The 20133-nt window shown below is 45.7% G+C and overlaps 1 protein-coding gene across 3 annotated transcripts in view; it reads left to right on the forward strand.

Annotated features, from left to right (window-relative positions):
* Positions 1 to 20133, forward strand: part of SKIP (Shal K[+] channel interacting protein) — a 174747-nt gene that overhangs the window by 148856 nt on the left and 5758 nt on the right. For 2 of the 3 annotated variants that reach the window (XM_003736475.3, XM_033376529.1), the window contains exons 3-10: positions 9931 to 10299; positions 10658 to 10962; positions 11323 to 11372; positions 11484 to 11590; positions 13044 to 13130; positions 15122 to 15178; positions 18544 to 18601; positions 19057 to 19253. In XM_003736475.3, coding sequence (XP_003736523.3) covers positions 9931 to 10299; positions 10658 to 10962; positions 11323 to 11372; positions 11484 to 11590; positions 13044 to 13130; positions 15122 to 15178; positions 18544 to 18601; positions 19057 to 19253 — 1230 coding nt within the window. The remainder of the gene's footprint in view (positions 1 to 9930; positions 10300 to 10657; positions 10963 to 11322; positions 11373 to 11483; positions 11591 to 13043; positions 13131 to 15121; positions 15179 to 18543; positions 18602 to 19056; positions 19254 to 20133) is intronic. The other variant, XM_033376530.1, reaches the window with a different exon arrangement.

The following is a 20133-nucleotide window of genomic DNA, read 5'->3' on the forward strand; positions in this document are numbered from 1 at the left end:
GAGGAGAGTGGGGGGGAGATACCCGTGGGGCACTCAAGAGCTTAACAGATTTGCAGAGCCATAAAAAATCCCGCGAAAACAAGTCTTTTTTTTGCCGAAAAGTGCACTGGAAAACCATGCAAAAGTCAGGACTAAAACAAGGACTTTCCGAGGCTTTAGATACCCCCGCGTTGGGGGGCTGTTTCCAGGGTAGACAGTCGTGGTGGCATGCCACTTTCTAGGTCAGGCAATTGGCAAGTGCACTAAAAGCGGACACTCAACGGACGGAGACAGACGGTTGTCAAGGCACATTGCCTGCCCTGCCAAGTGGGCGTGGCAACCATGTTGGATGTGCACCTTGTGCTGCGGCTGTCAACAGTGTCTGCCGTGGCAAGCGACTGGCTGACAAGTGTGCACGCCTCACAGATGGCTGGCAGATTGCGCATGTAAGGGGGGAGGGGGTGGGGACGGGGGGAGGGGGGGGGCAGACATATGCACTTTTCGGCTCGCACACAAAAACACGGCGCAGACATTGTGTCTGGTGGGGCACCGGGGGGTGGGGTGCTGTTTTTGGCTGGCTTCATTAGGGAAGAAAGGGCTCTGGCACTTGTCGAGGGAAAACAGGGGCCTAAAGAACCTTTTAAACTCTTCCTTGAAGGATTTTAATTTATGAAATTAAATGGGAATCCTTAGGGCAGTGAAGGATCTCCCAGGCCTCTGCTGGGTTTTCCCTGATTTCAAGGCCATAATTGGCAGGGCTTTTCTCTCAGTGTAGCTGTCTTTCCACCGACACGCCCACTTGGACAGTTTTTGCTAAGGCCTACACTGCACTGCCTCCCCTCCCTCCCTCTCTGCCGCACTCCCTGCCTCCCTCTCTGCCCCCCTCCCTGCCTCCCTCCATGCCCCCCTCCCTGCCTCCCTTCTTTTCCCTCTTTTTATAGTTTTCCTTCTGGCTTTTTTTTTGTTGCTGGCGAAAGTTCATTGGCCGCCCTTTTGTTTTAAGGCGGGGGCTGGCGAAGGGGGGGCTGGGCGGAGGCGGGCGGGTCGGCCGTGTTGTAGGCCAAATGTTGCCATTTTCTTTTCTCATTTTCCGCGGCTTTCACCGCAGCACACAATCTGCGTTGTCACGGCTCCTGCCTCCTGCCTCCCGCCTCCTTCTCTCTTCTTTTTTTGGCCCAAAGCCAGAGCAAAACTTGGTCTTTGGGTCGACTTGCAGTTGATAAAAAATTAAGCATAGTTTTAGGCGCCTCCACTGCCGCCGCTGTTGCTGTTGACTTGATGAAGAAAGTTTTATTGCCCCCAAGGAGGGGCCACAGAGAGAGAGAGGGAGAGCAGCCTTGGTCCTGGCTTTTTTTTAATTTTAAACAAATATTTTGCCTGCTTGTTGACAGCTTGTTTGCCGGCCTTTCTTTTTCGACTTAATGACAATGGAATTAAGGCCCGATCTGCGTCTGCCTCCTAATTGGAAACCGCCAACTTATTGGTTATCCGAAGAGCGCCAGAGACAATGCAAATTGATTGTGGGCCCGCAGAAAGGACACGAAAAATTGGTAGGCTAATGCCTTGCCAAGTTCTTGCCACATGCCGGCGCATACCAAGTGGCAGCTGGGCCATATGTGCGGCATAATGAGGAGCAAGTCGTGCATGCAGCCGCGCGTCTGACAGCAAATCAATTCATATGGCAGCCCAAAAACAACCCCCCAACGGTGGGTAGCAGGGGGTGGGAGGGGGTGGGAGTGAGTGGAATGAATTCATCAAAACGCTGGGCCCTGGGCCCTGGTTGCCCCATTGTTATGTGCGGTTAACTGCAAATATGACTCCAGGGTGCCACAGAGCCATTATCCTTCTTACGAGTGGAACCCCCACCCCCGCCCCCCAGGCTGGACAATGGCCAGAGTTTTGTGGGGGGGCAGGGGGTGCACTTAATCCATTTTGTCTTATGCTTTCCAGTTGGACAAATGAAGTCAATTGGATTGCGCTGTGGCAGGCAGCCAGACGGTCGTGGGGCAGCATCAAAGTAAATTGTTTTAAGCATTCAAAGCTGCCGCTGCCGTTGCTCCTGCCACGGATTAGCATCGGTTTACGGTTGCCACAAAAGGGGGGGGCGGGCAAATGATAAAGAACTTTGCGCCTTAACAAGCAACGTGCCACCACTCCATCTCCATCAGATAGTTGCCTCTCACTCTCACTCTCACTCCCCGTGTGTGTGCAGTTCTCTTTGGCTGAACTTTGAACCCTGTGCCCGTGTGGCAGCAGCTGTCATATTAAGCAACTTTCGGCCATTCGAGTGGGCCGCTCCAGATAGAAATCTTTTTTGTTCATTTCATTTCATTTTATGTCTAGTTTTCCCCAGGAAAAACCCAACCACACGCACACGCACACATGTGCATTTTTTTTGGCAATTTCCTGGCTTTCATTTGTGTGCGTGTGTCTGCTGTCTGACCAATGCCTCAATTTGACATTGATGTGCCAAATGTGGAAATTTTCCCTTCACTGGCCGAAAAAAAAGGAGCCAGAAGCAAAGGCTAATTCGGCAAGGAGGCTGAGACCTGAAATACCCCACAAGGGGCACTAAATTCCAGGATTTCAGCCACAAAAATTCCTAAAAATAGGGAAAATCTTGGCGCAGAAGTTTCCCAGGTAAACTGCGCTTCCAAGGCACCTCCTAGTGCCGCATACCCTAACGAAAGAACAGGGTATCAAATGGCCAAGCTAGAAGGTAGCCAGGGGGTAGCCAGGGGGTAGCCAGGGGGGAGGGAGAGGGCGTTGGGGGTGTGTAACAGCAAAAGGCTGTTGAAATGTAATTTGGCAAAATATTTGCTGCTCCTCGTTTGACTTTGGTTTCGTTTCGTTTTCGTTGCTTTCCACCCAAATGAAACTCAATCTGTCAGGGGCCTCCTGCCAGTCATGCTCTACCACCCTCCCCCCCCCCCCCCAACCCTCCACCCACCCTCCACTTCGTCCGTTAGTCATTTTGGCACTTTCTCATGCTGTTGTCAGTCGCTTTTGCCCTCCCTTTTGCTCATTCACACACGCCAAGACATGAATGGACATGTCCCTCACGTTACTCCCTCCCTCTCTCCCTCTCCCTCTCCCCCTCTCTCTCTCTAAGTCTCTTGCTCTTTGTGTTGTTGTTGTTGTTGGCAGATTAGTCTATGTATTTTGCTGTTGTTGCCTTCTTTTTTTTTCCTCTCCTGTTCGATTGTGCATTTAATGTCAATTTTAACGTGTTCTCTCCTCTCGTATGACTAATGTTTCTCCAGCAAACCCCAAAAAGGAAATCAATCATGATTGATGGGCAGGAATGGCTGCCAAGAGGTAGATTTTTGTGCAATTAGCCAGTAATTACGATGAGAAATGGCCTAAACAAGACGTTTAAGAGGGTGAAAGAAAAAGACAGAGAAAAAGAAAAATATAGGAAAAAATAAATATAAAAAATGGAAAAGAGGTGGAAAATTTGTAGAATTAACAAAAGACGATTTAAAAAAAAAAGACAATTCTGTTCACTTTTTCTTCATTTTTTATATTTTTTCTTAAATAAAACACTAAAAAAAGTACATAACTTTCTTCAGGCTCATTTTCTGCCAAATTTTCTTAAATAATATTCGTTAAAGAGGGTAAAAAAGTAAAAAAAAAATAAAAATGAAAGAAAAAAAAATAGTTTGAAGGAAAGCTAAAACAAAAAAGTTGAAAAAAATAATGGACAACAAAATTGTAGATAAAAAAAAAAAAAGATTTAATAAAAGGAAAATTCTGTTCACATTTTCTTAAAATCTTAATTTCTTAAAAAAATTAGTGAATAAAAATAAATTAAAGAAAAAAAATAGTTTGAAAGAAAAATAGAAAAAATATAAAAAAAAATTAAAATAAGTAGAAAAAAATATTGGAAACATTTGTAGATTTAGCAAAAAATGAGATTTAGACAATACAAAATTCGGTTCACATTTCCTTTTTTTTAATTTTTTTCTATTTATTTTTTCCTACAATAAAACCCTAAAAAAATTACATATTTATAGCCAAAGCCACATGCTCTTCTTCAGGCTGCTTTTTCACACCTAATTTCAAACATTCGGCCAAAAAACCTCAAATAATATTCTCATTTTAAATATTTAATGATATTTCATAGCCAAAATAGCCCATAAATAAACCCCAGTAAAGTCGAGGACTTGCCCAGAACCCATAAACATCAATCTTAAGGGCAAACCATCTTTATGCCCCCACTCGAGATCCCCGAATGTCTAGACATTAGAAGAAATAACCCACGCTTTGGCCAACTCTTTGTTCATTTGCGAAACTCATTTACAATTAAAACAACATTAATTTTCCTTTAATATGACCTCAAGCATGTCCCTGCTGTTGCTGGCCAAAAAGTGAAACAGAACAGCCCCCAACAAACGATTGTCCTTGAGCTTCTCCACCCTTCTCCCCCCCCCCCCCCCCCCCCCCCCCCCTTCCTGATCATCCCCATCATTCGCCATCATTATTGTCTATAAATGCCGCAAAAAAGTAATTAAATTACGCTGCCCACACGCAAAAAGCCAAAACCCCGACAAAACTTAAAACGTTACGCCCCTGCAACAAGCGTTTAGCCACGCCCCGGCCACTGTCAAACCGCCCTTTTTTGGTGGATCGTAGGGGGGGGGAATCGATCCAGCTGTGTGTGCGAAAATTTCGCATAATTGCGTCAGGGCTAACGCATAAATTGGCAAAGACAAACCCGCCTGAGGGCACGACGTGCGTGGCACAAACAGAGTCCTGTGTGTGGGGGGGGGGGGGGGGCATAGAAAAACCTGACAGGGAGGGCGTGGCAATCAAACGTTGCACTTTGCGTGTGGCAGGAACTGGCATTGTCCTGGCTGCCATGCATGGCTGTCACTCTGCCCGAAAGGAGTCCCTGGCGCAAAGGACTGTCGTGCATTTTGCCAACTTAAATTATATTAAGTATGAAATATAATGCTAATTATGGCTGATTTCATTTCATTTGTTGCAAGAAACAAAAGAACACAGAGAGAGTGAGAGAGAGAGAGAGATAGAGAGAGAGGAAAGAAAAGACAATGGAAAATGAATTAAAATTAAATGGCAGGAAAAATGGAAATGAAAATGAAAATTGAAATGTAATGCAGTCCCCCTTGCCCCCCTTGCCCCTCCGCCGCAAGACCCCGGGGGCTGTCTGTGACGTTGACTCCTCGTGACTTTAACGCAGGCTCCAGGACGAGTCTCCACAGTCTTCAGCTGCCACAGCGTGCCCGTCATTATGCGCAATTTTATGTCAAACGTGGCGTATGCGTAATTTTTCCCATTGCTTCTTTGGGAGGGGTGAAACAACCCTTTTTAATGCCCCCCCACTCTCTCTCTGTCGCTGTTTCAAATGATTTTTCCATCACTTTACAAATGAGAAATTAAATTATTTGCTGCTAATGTATGTGAGAGAGAGCGCAGCATGCCACATGCCACATGCCACCCCCTTTTCAGCGGAAATGATATAGCAAAAAGAGTGGCTGAAGATGAAATGTGTTGTGTGTGTGCGTCGTCGTCGCAAAACTAAAACTCATTTCTGGCAAATTAAACTCAAAATGTGCCAACCCTGTGCCCCCCCTCCCTGTGTGCCCCCCACCCCTGTGCCACATGTGCCCATGAGCATCTCAAATGTGGAAATTAAAAGGCATTTCCGCAGAATGTCAGCGCCATATTGTAAAACATGAGTATTTAATTAGAAAATACTTTTAGGCAGCAGACACACCGAGGAGGCATCCTGTCTGTCGATACTCCTGGCCTCCTGGCCTCCTGGCCGCCTGGCTAATGAATTCCTTGAGCAGCACCGAGTGTGGAAGTGTAGTAAACGCCTCAAGTTTTGTGCTTTTTAACAAGTTAACATAGTTTCGTTTCGGTCTTGAGTTTGCCGCTCCTCCATGCTCATGTAGGAGGATGTAAAGTACAAAATAGCATTTTCCTTAATGGAAAGCCTCTGTAGAGGGTGGCAGGGGGCGGCAGGGGGGCAGGGGGGGGCAGGAACTTTGCATGTATGCGGGATATTAGCACCGAAAAAGCAACAACCAGCTGGCATTATGGTGTTGCCTGAAATTGCCAGGGAAAAGAACAAGGACTACAGGACAAGGACTACAGGACTACAACGATGATGATGACGATGGAAACGATGACGATGATGATTGTGTTAATGGCCAGGCATTATTCAGGGCCTCATTCCCAGATTGTCACACAGCGATAAGCAGTGGAGGCGTGTGTGTGAGGGGGGGGGAGGGGAGGGCTGTCCACTGGCCATGTCAAAACTCATTTGCCGTTAACGAGCAGCCATTGTGCTTATAAAAGGATTATTTACAAATCACTGACTTTCAAAAATTGTCAACTGCAGGGCAAGCCCCTTCGCCCCTCCGCCGCCCCCATCTGTTGCCGCTTTGATGTACAATTTATGAAATTAACCCTTAAGTGCTCGCTGTTGCTGCTGACATCCGACATGGACATCGCTTGAGTGAACGCTTTGGCCTCCAAGTTGATTTCTTTCAGCTGATTACAGCCAACGGAAACGGATCTGTCTCCCAGCCAGAGGGCCTGCTAGCCATCATCGATTGTGTTGTGACTTGCAAATAGATTTTGCGATTTACAATTTGCAATTGATGGATGCTTCAATGGTTCAATGGTTGACTGCCCATCCCGATCCGCTGATGAGAAATGCAAACTCAAGGAGTCCGAGGGCTAAGCTCTGTCCCCTTAATTGATGCCCCTTTGTTTGCTTTGTGGTCACTCTAATTGGTGTTTGTGCATGTGGCGGCTGCTCTCACTCCCTCGAAGACTTGTGTAAATACAGACCCCCCCCCCCACCGCCCGGACTGACCAGCTACCCCTGAACCCCCCCCCCCCCCCCTTTCTTAATGCCACTTTCACTGCCCAGTTCTTTTGTAATTCTTGCGTGCGTTTTGTTTGCTCATTAAACGGATTTTGCCAGCGAATGGAATCGAGTGGAATATGTATTTCGTTCACACACTTTTGCTGGAGATAAACGAATGCTCTATCTTTCTGGGGGGCATAAAAGCAGCGCCAGTTTGTTCCACCATCTCTCATTCGAGTACCAGGCAGATAAGGAAAATTCCACTCATCCGAAAGTACTGATTGCTGCAAAAGGCTCCCATTTTCGATGGAATGTCGATGGATTGCTGCAAAAGAATCCCATAATCAATGATATTTTCAGGCTTTAAGCAGCATCCTGATCATTTTGAATGTTCCGCTCATCCGAAAGTGCTGATTGCTGCAAAATACTCCCATAAGTATCTATTTTTTCGTGATTCAAGCAGCCACCTGCTCGCCACAGTCCAAGTACCCTCTGTCATTGGAGCTGCCGTCTTTCGCTGAGGCTGCGGCCACGTCATCAATTAGCGGGTCGCAAGTCGAGTGCCAAGACAAGTTTGCGCAAAAAATTGACAGCCCCGGGCGAGGGCAGGGCAGGGCAGGGATGGGCACTGGGCCCCCATCCGTGTCCGGGGCTAATGAGCAAACGTAGCCCGAATAGGCAGTAAACCCAATGCCACTTGCAGAATCACATGTCAAAAGTTATTAGCCTGTTGTCTTAGTGCAGTTGTAATTTGTTTTTGCCAGGAGCCAGGAGCCAGAGCCAGGAGCTGATTACCAGAATGGAATACGAGTGTACGTACGAAATAAACAAAGTCGTTTGGCCAGAAGCAGAGAACCAGAAATAACAGAATTCGTTGCCAAAAAGTTTTTGGCTTCTGCCAAAAATTCTCCTCCCCCCCCTGCTATCCAGCTAACCCCTCTCTGATTCATTCTGTCAATATCGTGGCAACACATTTCCACGCTTAATATTTTTTTCGTGCTTAGACAAGTTTTTGCAACAGCTACCAGGAAGGTCCTGTCGCTGTCGCTGTCGCTGTTGCTGTCTGCGCGATACGTGAGGGCGTTAAACTCATACATCACTTTATCCTTTATCCTGGCACCCATTCCCAGATCCTCAGATGCTGCTCTTGCCCCTGCCGCTGGTCCCCGCCCTTAACTAACTGCCGCGCTGCCTGCTGTTTGTCTTGGTCTGCCGCGTTTCCACGCTTTTTTCCCCCCTCACTCACACGCGGATGTGTGTCAAGAGTTGCCAATAAACCCCAGCCTGCTCAGATGATGCTACTGCTAGCTCCTGCTAGCTCCTTCTGGTTCCGGGGCAGAGTCCTGCAGTGCTATTGAAAATAAATTTATAACGCATACGTCATGTGAGCCGGGAAGCCATGGATGGAGAGAGAGGCAGGAGAGAGGCAGGGACCCAAGATAGAGTCGAGTTCGTTCGCAGTTTATTGCATTTGTCGCTGGCATTGCAAAACTTCAATAAATTATTTTATTGCGACAGTTATTTTGCTTGCTTTGCTCTTGCCAGCGAATGTGCCGGCCATAACTATAAGCACTGGCTGTCCGCCCTGCTCCTTTGACAGCACAAATTGCAAATGACTTTATGAATTTGCTGTTACGACTGATGAGGCCAGTAAGGAGGGGCACATCCAATCCAATCCAGAGATGAAATTGATTCCGTACTCCTAGATGAGACATAAACAAGGAATTGCATAATAAACTTGTGCAAAGGATCGTAATGAGGCGAGAGTACATCATATGAAGAGAAGAGCTGGGAAAATTGAAAAGGGGAGAGGTCCCCCCGCTCCTTTTCTCCTCGATCCTTCATCAAAAGTTGACACTTGCCGAGTTAACCTTTAATGAAAAGGCCAAACAAGGCCAATAACAGCAGGCCAGCGCCTCAAGGGCTCATTGTGAAATTACCCAAAGCGTAAAAGGGCGAAGAAAAAAAACGTGGCAGGAAGCGGGGGTACGAAAAGGAGCTCTCTCGCCTAGTCAAAGAGGCAATAAGTAGCAAAAATTACGCTAAACGCGGCAATTTCCTAGCAAATTGCACACAGGCCCCCTGCCTGCCGCTCCACTGGTGGCGGGGCGACCCCAAGGATACCCTCTAAGAAGGATGTAACGCCATATACCCTTGGTTCTCTGTGGCCCGCCACGTCACGCCAGGCAGGTGAAAAGACTGTCAATTTGCAGGGGCAACCCATGACGGGGCACGGGGCACGGGGCACACGCATGCGATATTTTAATGCGTGTCATATTTGATTGATGCCACATTGCGCGGCACCAATGAAGGTTGGGCTGGCAATGGCCGTGGAACAATGTCAAGAGTTTAACATGGCCCCGAGCGCCACTCAAAGTGTCACGGCCTGCCCCCATAGCCTCCCCCATAGCCTCCGCCCCCCATAGCTTCCCCCATGGCCTCCCCCTCATAGCCTCCCCCTTCCCCACCGAAATTACCTCAGTTTCCTGGCAGACACATTAATTTTTCCACCTCTGGATTGTCTGTAAAAACTGCCCCTGCAGGTATGCAATGAAAAAGTGCGTGGCTTTCTCCCCTTTGTGTGTGTGTGTATCCCTCCCTTTATGTGTGTGTCTCTCTCTCTTGCAGGCAGAGGAGGGGCGCCCCAACTGTAAATAAGATGCGTGTACAGATACCTTAATGGGGCGCCATAATTTATGCCCCTTGTAAGTGCATTAGGGGCCCTCTGGGGGGACTCCTTATGTGCACCTTTTCGATAATTTTAATGTGTGTTTTTTTCCTAATTTTGAATGTAGTCCAGTAAAAGCTGGTGCCGGTCCTAATTGAATTATTAATTAACCCCCATCCAACGCCAACATCAATCTCTAACCTCATGCTCCTCTCAAGACACACAGAGAGAGAGAGAGAGAGGCAGCTATCATCCATTGCTCTCTCTCTCGCTCTCTCTTTTAACCACTGCACATTAGCATTCATAACTCTACTGCTCACACATCTCTCTCTCTACCTCTCTCTGTCATTCCATGCCCCTTTGCCCCCGTTGACCCTTGTGGAACGAAAAACGTAAACTTTGATTTTCTTTGGTGCTATTCTATCGTCGTGTTTTGCAGGATGGACAACGCGGCCATTTAGAGGGCCTGGCATCCGTCTATTGTGAGTTGTTAATGGCTCCCTTTGGAGATATTTTAAGTGCTTTAGAGAGTGCCAGGCAGGCGGCCTGGGCGGATCACAGTCCGCTCCACAATGCCAGCGCCAGCGCCAGCGCCAGCGCCAGCGGCGGTGCTGGCGGCAGTGGCAGTGCCAGCGGCGCCAGCGGTGCCAGCGGCAGTGGCGGCAGCAATCGTAGCGGCATCGGCAGCGGCAGCGTCGGCATGGGAATCCATCACCGTCAGAAGCACGGCCATCGGGGGCATTCGATGCACGGCGCCGGTCTGCCCAATAGTCATAGTCAGCCCATTTATGTGCCCGGAAAGTATTCGGTATGTATGACCCCACCCACTCGAAGGAGCACGCCCCCACCCCCAACACACACCCAAAAAGAGACCAATTAGAGACCCCACCACCCCCCACAGCCCGCCCCCCGCTAGTAGTTGCAAGGAAAATATTTACAGAATCTATCAAGAAAGAAAGACAAATTTTGGTTGATGTTGGCGTGGATTTGGCTTGAAAAAAACACACAAAGAAAAACCATCGGAAAAATTCCTTTTAGATCTCTCTATAATTGTGTAAATATTTGTATTGCCTGTGCCGCATGTTGCATGTTTCTGCCGCTCTATATATACTCCTATATTCCGCTATAAATTTCCTCTAGTAATTTCGTAAACCTCTCTTTTGTAGCCCTCCAGCTGCTTGTCCGACAAGGAGGAGGACGAAATCTATGGCTTCGGTTATGGCGTGTTTGCGCCGCGTGTGGCACGCGGCGGCCTGACGCAACAGCAGCAGCTGCTGCAACAGCAAACGCTGCAGACGCAACAGAGCATACAGCAGCAGCAGCAGATGCAACAGCAACTGCAACAGCAGCAGCAGCAACTGCCACTCGTGCCCGGCCAGCAGCAGGCAGGAGGCGGACAGCCCGGCGTGGGACCGCAACATCATCAGACACTGCCACCGAATGTGGCACATCTGAATTTTGTGCAACAAAAGTGAGTGGCAGCCACAGAAATATACTATTTTAACAACTACAAAAAATACTAAAAACAGTACTACAAATTACTATTAAAATACAAAAAAAATACTATAAAATACTAAAGTAAATACTTAAAAAAATTCAAGAACAAAATACTACAAAAAAAAACAAAATAATACTAAAAAATACTCCAAATACTAAAAATACTGAAAAAATATTGCAAAATACTTAAAAAATACTGAAAAAATACTTAAAAATGTAGAAATTTTCCTCTATAAAAATCGCGATAAATCCTGTGAAAATCAAATGTTTTCGGAAGTACTGAAGCCTACTTATATGCCCTCTCTCCCTCCCTCTCTCTTTCTCTCCCTCATAGCTGCCTGAGTCCCCGTTCTGCATATTTCTACGAATTTCCACCGACTGCTGGTAAGTGGTGGAACGACTGATGGAATATTTATAGTCTTTTCTTGAATTCCCTTTACTAATTCAATTTTTATTTCTCTGTTTCTCGTTCTTTCTCCACTCTCAACTCTCCAGAGGGACGCGAGACAAAGAAACGCACCACTTTGGCCCGACTGTTGAAAGGCTTGAAAACTGTCAATCGACGGGATCGCAACAATCAACAAAATGGCGCCCAGGCTAGGGTAAGTACAAAACATACATTCCCCCCCCTGGCCCTTTTGCCCTACTGAGGGTGGGGGAAACTCATTTTCGCGCTTCGTTTTATGACCGCAAGCAAATTGTTTGTCCTCTACCCAGATCCCTTGCCCTTGCCCATGCCCCTGCCCCTGCCCCTGCCTCTGCCCGTGCCCCTGTCCCTGCTCCCGCCTTTCATTTGAATCAACTGCTGCGGTAATTCTTTCAATTTATTTGCTCGCATTTCGCATTGGGTTTTCGCAGCATTTTCCTTTCCGGCATTGCTGCTTCTAGGCAGCCATTTTATGACTTTCTGCGTCTTGACTTTGACTTGGGCCTCGCCCCCTCGTCCTGTGCCTGGGACCCCGTACCGTGGCCATACTTAATCTTGGCCCTGGGGACATGTAAATTTTTATGTCCGCTGCTTCTTCTTTGCTGCCGTTGCTGCTGCCGTTGCTTTCCACTGAAAAGGTTAAAAATGTTTTGCCAGCGGCCATGTCTACATTGCCACTTCTCATTCTTGGCCGTCGTCGTCGTCGTCGTCGCCGCTGCAGCATCCTCCCTAATGTTGTACTCGCTTTATCTGCGCCGCTCACAAAGGATTCATTCAGCGCCTTTGATTAGAGCTCCTCGGCTGCTGCTTTGGGGAGCAGAAGTGGCAGCAGGGCGGTCTATTCTTGGGGGCATGGCAGTGAAACTGTGGCCAAAGATAACGCGGCCAGGACGACGACGACGCTGCTCATAAATAAGCAAGGACATGCATAAATTTTTCACAAGCAGCACCAACGGAGCACCGGGCGAAAGAAAAGAATAAATAAAAGAAGAGCACAGCAACACGAAGCCAAAGAGAAAGATGTGGGGGGGGGGGGGGAAAGAAATATAAATAATAAACTGCGGGGGAGAGCAGCAGATGGAGTCGAGTGGGGGAGTGGCCTGCCACGGCTAGGACCTGCTGCAGATAAGCGCAGGAAATGACTAAGGATATGTGCCTAAGTAGCAGCATCCTCTAGCCCAGATCCAGGGCCCTTTCAAAATATAATTAAACAGGCACTCACCTGGTCCTGGGCCTGGTCCATGTGTTCCAGCCCCCACCTGATTTGCTATTCATGATAAGAAAACAAACGCATTAAACACAGAGGCCCAGAGAGAGGCTCCGAAGGCCGGCACGACCCTCACCTGACCCTTGACTCGTTATTAATTAAAAATTAAAACCCCGCCGAAAGGTGTTAAATAGAAAATGGCGTCCCTAATGGCGATAAAGCACGACGCAATGCCCGCCGCCCCATCAAGTAGTCGGAGTCCTTGATTTATGAGCAGACCAGAAAGTTCTCGGCCAAAAGCCAAGAAGGTTAATAAGCCACAACAGAACCAGCAATAGAGAAACCCTTAACAGAAATTGCATTTAAAAGTTTTTTCCTTTTCCTTTAAATTTAAATTGATTTTTTCTGGTTCTCTTTTCAGGCCGCCAACGATCGTCTGCGGCACTTTCAAATGATAAACGGCGGTGCGGGCGGACAGCAGCACAGTTTCGAGGAGACAATCCATAGGGTAAGCCATTACACAAGGGTATCTTGAGGGCCACAAGCTACAGCAGAGGTGGGAATCTTAGGGGTGTTCCAACAGGAGAGATGATATGAGAGGATGGGGAATACTTAATGGTTTAGGGGATAGAGAGTATAACTGTGGTAGGAGAACACCTATACGCCAACATGTCATCCCTGGTGTACATTAATAATCCATAAGTGTACGGCCACACTGGAAAAATACCAAAAATATGGCCAACCAGAATAGGGAGGGAGATCGACGCTCGATGGATCATTCCATCACAGAAAGGAATTCGTGTTTGGAGAAATATAGATATAAAAGTACATCCAAGTAATTTAGAAATGAAATAGTTACAGTAATCAATAATAGTACACAGTGCTCCTTGGTATCTACCACACCATACCATACCATACACTCTGTGGGAGTTACCAATGGTATATATCGCCTACAAACATCGTTAAGGTTGCTAAGAGAGGGCCGATCATTTCCGATTTACTTTTGGAATCGTTGTGAGGGAAAGAAGTTTGAGTCAAAGAATAAATAATAAAGATATACCTAAAACTATCGGCAGCGTGTCTTACATACGGTCTCATCGCAGCCCAAAGCCGTTCATAACAGATTTTGTAGACGTCCTCACACAACAGATCTTGAGACATTCTCGAAATGTCTGCTCTGCCTAGAGAACTTTCATTCAATCCTTCAAAAACCTATTTGCGAGGCGTCTTGCGAGAACCAGGTACCGGTGAAGGCTGGCCAAAATACATCCAGTCGACCTGCCCAAAGGGATGATCTAAGAGGACCTTCACCCCAGAAACCTGGACAGATAATTGAACCAAATAATATCTCCCTCCAAATTCTTCGACCTTGATGACACAAAAAAACACCTATATATTCGATCCTTCATTCGATCAACTCAAAAATAAATGTAAAATTTAAGAAAGGTTTCAACAAAAGGCCTTTGTAGCACAGTGCTCTGCAGTTACTCGAGCCATCACGGCATTCCCGCTTCTAGATTGTCAAACCCTTCAAGGAGGAGGCGGAATCCATCCCCCCTTCCCTGCTACCGCCATAACCTACCCTAACCTCCAGCAAAAGTATTTTTATTGAAACCAAGGCACTCACCCCTACTTTGTTGACCGCAAGTGTATGTAATTTTGTATATTTTATGCATATACCTATGTATATATATATACCTATGTCTATGTGCGTATCTATGTGCACAGCAGTGGGTGGAATGCTTATTGGCTTGGTTAAATGTTGGCATAGTCGCATAAATATTTATGCAGCAAATTTAACAAGCTGCTGTTGCCACTGCCACTGCTGCTGCTGCTGCTGTTGCAACAGCTGCGACAGCCAACAAATTTTACCTCAACAGAGAAAAATTTGCACAAACAACAAGAAGAAAGTTTCGCCCCAATCAACCCCAACCCGAGCCCCAGTCCCTACCCCCAAACGAACAGCAGCCCCCTTTGCGACTGCATTTGCAATGCAATTTCAACACGAAAGCTGCGGCTGTTGCTTTTGAGCACGTTTACCTGTAATGGCATGCCACCAGCAGCGGCAACAGCAGAGGAAGCGTGTAGATGCATGCAACATTTAAAAGTTCATTGCCGTCAACATTCATTATTAATGACAGCGCGCACGGCGCCCAACTAAAAACAAGCAGCAGAATGCAATCAGCGGCGACAACAACACAAAACAGACAGCGACACCTGCAGTGGCAGCAACAGCGGCAGCGGCAGCAACAGAAAACATTTGGAAAATGCATAATGCAAAGGCCGCCATGCCCCCACCCTCTAAGACCCACCCAGGACACGCCTAAAAGCAAACTCCAACGGTTTTCGTCCTGTCAACGTCTGTTGCTTGTTGCTGCTGCTGTTGCCAAGGCCTGGGCCTGGGCCTCGGCTTGGGCCAACAAAATTAGTTCCACTGCCATTCATAAATAAACAAAATCACTCAGCAATAACTACGACTACAAATTATTCCAATTTCAGTTGAAAGTCCAGGAGGCCATGCGGAAAAAGGAAAAATTTCAACGGGAGCACGAGGAGGTAAGCAAAACACACACACACACATCTTTCAACACATCCTTGAGTATCCTTTAAGGCAAACGGATAAATGCGAATGGCAAACATTTGCCAATTGCTGCGAATAAATCAAGCGTGTATTTGTTTTGGGCACTTTTCGCAAATTAAATAAACATAAACCTTGGGCGGTAAGCATGGGTGGGGCGGCATATGCCACATGCCACTTGCCACATGCCACACTATTAATTTCACAGTTTCGGAGGCTGTAGTTTTCTTGAATAAAATACCCAGCAGAAAACGCATATCGAGGCCGAATGCAGAAAGCCTTTCTTAACGGGGCTACAGTGCGGTTCGATAGTGTAGTGTCACGCTGTAGACAGGGAAAAGGTTTTAATTTGTATGGCATTATTTCGCGAGAAGGGAAATATTTGATTAAAATAAATTGCATATAATATATTTGAATTAAATATATTTTATATTTTAATTAAATATTTTTCGCATTTAGATGAAAAATATTTTTCATATTTAAATTAAATATATTTCTTTTTTGAATATATTTTTATTAAATAAAATTCATATTGCAATCAAATATATTTTTTAGTTACATTAAATATTTTGTATATACTTAAATCACACATATGTATGTGTATGTATGTATATTAATTATTTCAATTGAGTATATTGCATATTTAAATAAAATATTTAAATTAAATATATTTCACATTTAAATTAAAAATATTCCATAAATAAATTAAAATTATTTCTCAATAAAATTAATAATATTTACTTATTAATTTAATTAACAATTATCTGCTAATAATGTTACTTAATTACAAAAGGAGTAATATTTAATTAAATATATTTTATACTTAAATTAAATATAAATATTTTATATATTGAATTCTTACAAACAAGTTTTTATATATTTATATATTTAGTTTAATTATGGGCCATATCAAAATTACTTTCGAATATATTTAAATGTAAATAAGAGTTATTTATATTTACTTAAAATATTTAATTAAAATATGGTTCTGTTTATTTTTACCATGCCAATTTTCTCTCCATATTCAGTGGCAAATAAATATAATTTTCTGTAGTTATTGCAGCCCAACTTTTTCTGCTGTGAAAGTCCACTTAAAAATGGTTTTATAGTTGCGAAACTCACTGTTACTGTTTCTTATGCTTGAGGACATGCAATATAAATGCTACAACTCTTACATGCACAAGCCAATTAAAAAAGCTATTAAAAATATTTGATATAAAAACAGCAATTATTTCAGGGCATAAAAGCCCGAGTTTGAGTCCGACTCCGAGTCCAGCCCCAAGTCCAAGTCCAAAGACAAGCTTCTCCTACCAAAAAACATGCAAAACAGACACGGACCAAATGTTAAGCACACAGATACATCACACACACACACAGAGAAACAACAACAAAAACAATGAAGTGCAACGTGCCAGATGATAAACTTTTGTCTGTCATACAGTCCCAAAAAAAGGGAGAAAGAATTACTTGCCACACTCTCGGACAAGAAAGTGCCTGATAAAGGGCTAGAGAGAGTGTATCTATGTGTTTGCACAGCTCTAACTGTGTGTGCGTGAAGTGTGAATGAAAGAGCAGCTTATTTATTTATATGCCAAGAGAATTAAAAACGAGCCAGAACGTAAAACTCAACAGGAAAACTCCTTGTCTTGTCCTGTTGATTGCCTGATTCTACGGGCATTACTGGGGATTCCCTGGCTGACTACGATTTCCATTCCGATTCCCATTCCGTATCTGATTGATTGTGTAAGCCGTGAGGGGCTTTAAGAATGTCCAGGCCGAGATTCTTCTTCAAACGATTAAGGAAATCATTTCTATGCTAGTCTCCTGTCTGGCCCAATCAACTGTGGAGCCTCTGGCCCCCAGTTAATTATGGCAGTTATCAGCTTTCAGTGATAGATACAGATACAGATACATGGACAAAAAGAGATGGCAGGGACACACACACACACACACACACAGAAATTGCGTTGCTGTTTGCTCAGAGACCCTGCATCCGCCTGAAAATGTGTCCAGGCCTAAGCAAGGGCAATAATTTTTGTGCATAAATGAAAAGCACACAACAGGAGGAGGAGGAGGGGCAGGAGCAGGTCCAGGACGAGGCTATGGGGGGAATTGTTGTTAGTGCTGCTGCTTAACTTGGCCAAACAACTTTCTGTTTGTCTAATTGTAATTGCTGTTTTTGTAGTAGTCTTCACAAGGCATGGGGTCCTCAGTCCCCTCCTCCTGCCCTGCCCTGCCCCGCCCCAGAAGCTGGTAAAAGCCATGCACATGAAATATTTATGACGAGAGTAGAGCAAAAGTCCGCAGAATGGGGATCTCTGTTTGGCCTGGCCATGCTACTATTTCTTTCCCCAAAAAGGGGCTCGGGGGGGGGTTTGCATTGGCCCAGGCAATTAAGCAGAGCAATGTGATTACAATTGTAAGACAGGTCTCGGTGTCTTGGCCACGTAAATTTCAATTTGGTAACTGGCGCAGCACATGTGTGTGTGTGTGTGTGTGGGGGGGGGGAGCAGCCCCAAGTAAAATGCCATTTGAATGCATTTTTAATGGGCCAAGTGGCAGGGGGGGTGCGGGGGCGGTGGGGTTGCTGGCCAAAAAAGCTTTTAGCTAATTTTTCAGCGCGAGAGAGCGAGCTCGCTTTAGTGTTGCTTTTACTACTACTTTAAGTAGTTTTTTTATACTATTTTTAGTAGTATTTTTTGTAGATTTTTTTGTTTTTTTAAGTTTTCTTTTTTAGTTTTTTTTTGTATTTTTTGTGTACTTTTTTTGTATTTTTTGGTGTATTTTTTTGTATTTTTTTCTGTGCTTTTTTCGCACTATTTTCTGTACATTTTGCTGTCCCTCTTTCGTACTTTTGTCCGTCCTTTTTGGGTACTTTTTCTATTGCCATTTCTGTTTGCGGCCCTGGCATGCTTTCTGCTCTCCGCCCAGCATTCTCCATATACATATTACCGAGTACTATGCGCTTTTAGAATTAGTATTCCGAGCACACGGAACGGAGAAAATAAAGAAAAAGTCACATTCAAGTAGTTTTCCTTTCGCTGGCAGGAAAATTGTATCACTTTTCAAATGGAATTTTGTAATTTTAACATCTTTGCTGCTGCCTGGGCTCTAGAGCTAATAAGATGGAGGGCGGGGAGTGGGGGGAGGGGTTTCCCCTTTGTTGTCATCGCCTTCAAAAAGTTGACGGCATTCCGTACGGCAGTCACGTCTGGGGTCCGGCGGCAGACAAAGTGCTGCCCGAAATATGTACACAAAAAATACTTTAATATTCGCCTCGATCGAATCAGCCCCCCAAAATCCAAAAAAAAACTAATGCAACTTTGTTTTTGGTCTTTTGCAGATTCTGCGTGACATACGTCAGGGTCTGTTGCAAATGAGTCGCGGCGAGGGACGCATGGGTAAGTCCCCCCCACAGACTGGTGGGGGGAGGGAGTGGGGAGACCTTTTAAAGAGCAGCTGCTGGCCCCCACCGAAAGTATGCAGTGGCGAATTTTACACTTGAAATGCTTTTGCTTTTGCTGTCGTCTGGCGAGCGTCACATGCATAAGCGAGCATAAAATCTTATGTCCGTTTCCGGAGCTGCATCCGACCATAAGCCGAGCCACGACCAGGCCCAAAGCTGCAGCAACTTCTGGGCGCCTCGCATGTGGCAAATGGCATTTCAAGTTTTGTGTGCAACGTTCCGTATAATAATATTGTGTTGCCATCTCCTCTCCTCCTCTCTCTGCACATTTTTCGGGGCGCTTAAAAAGTTTTTAAAGTTCTCCCCCCTTGCACCCTCCCCTCCCACTGTCTGTGGACTCCACATAATCTCGAAACTTGCGGCTGCTAAACACAGTCTATCCCGTTGCAGACGACACCTATATGTACGACGAGGCCCTCAGAACTGGGGCAGGCGTGGCCATGGGCATGGGCATTGGAGGCGGCGCCCACTATGCGGTGAGTGCGCTGCACCATCAAGGTCATTGGTACGACGAGCCGCCCTACGAAAGCGATCCCGATGACTTCCTGATGGCCGGCCTCAACTGCGGACCAGCAGCCACCATTCAGGTGAGTCTCGGCCTCCCAGGCCCTGGCCATAACCGGATGTTTTCTATAGGTTCTTCGATGGTTTTTGGGGGACAGTTCCTGCCTTATAGACAGTGGAATCCACCCTCTAGCCAGGCGCAAACGAAGGGGCAACATTGTCGCAGTTGCAATCACATTTTGGATTTATATTCCCTGCCGCCTTCTCTCTCTCTCTCTCTCTCTCTCTCTGTCTGTGCCGTTAATCCTGCTTACTTGGTGGCTCCCTTTTCCAATCCCGAACCCAAACCCAATCCCAATTCCAGCTTTGATTTCTCTACGGAATTTGCCAGCCACAAAAGTTGCAAGGGAGTTTTCCCGTTCAGCTTTTCCTCTCTCTCTGTCTCTCTCTCTCTCTCTCTTTTATTTGCTTTATTAAATTATACGCTGAATATATTTTTGTGCTGGCGCATTGATTTCTACCAACTTCGATTTGTATGTCCTTTGGCATTGGCTCCACCCCCTTCCCCTAGTGCCACTCCTTTTGCTGAGTGCCACTGCCACTGCGACTCGAACTCACTTTATTTTTATTGACAGTCAAAAAGTGCATAATTCTTGTTGACTTGCTCGACTTTGACTCTCCTTTCAGCCAGATTGTGTATTGTGTGCGGCTCTCTCTGGCGTCTTGAGACTTTTCCTTTTGCATAATTTTCCTTTTGGTTTGTTTTCCTTTTTTTCCCCGTTTTCTTCTTCTTCTGTGAGTTGCGCTTTTGTGGTAACGCATTAGGCAAGTTATCGGCATTTGGGCTTCTTTCTGGTTGGTTTGCGAATTTGTTTTCTTAGTCAATTGAAATCACTCAACGGAATCGGAATCGGAATGGAAGTGGAAGTCGAAGAAGGAGCGGGAGTCGTCCCAGCGGAGACG

The sequence above is a fragment of the Drosophila pseudoobscura genome, chromosome 2 (genome assembly GCF_009870125.1).
Source record: "Drosophila pseudoobscura strain MV-25-SWS-2005 chromosome 2, UCI_Dpse_MV25, whole genome shotgun sequence".
Lineage (NCBI taxonomy): Eukaryota > Metazoa > Arthropoda > Insecta > Diptera > Drosophilidae > Drosophila > Drosophila pseudoobscura.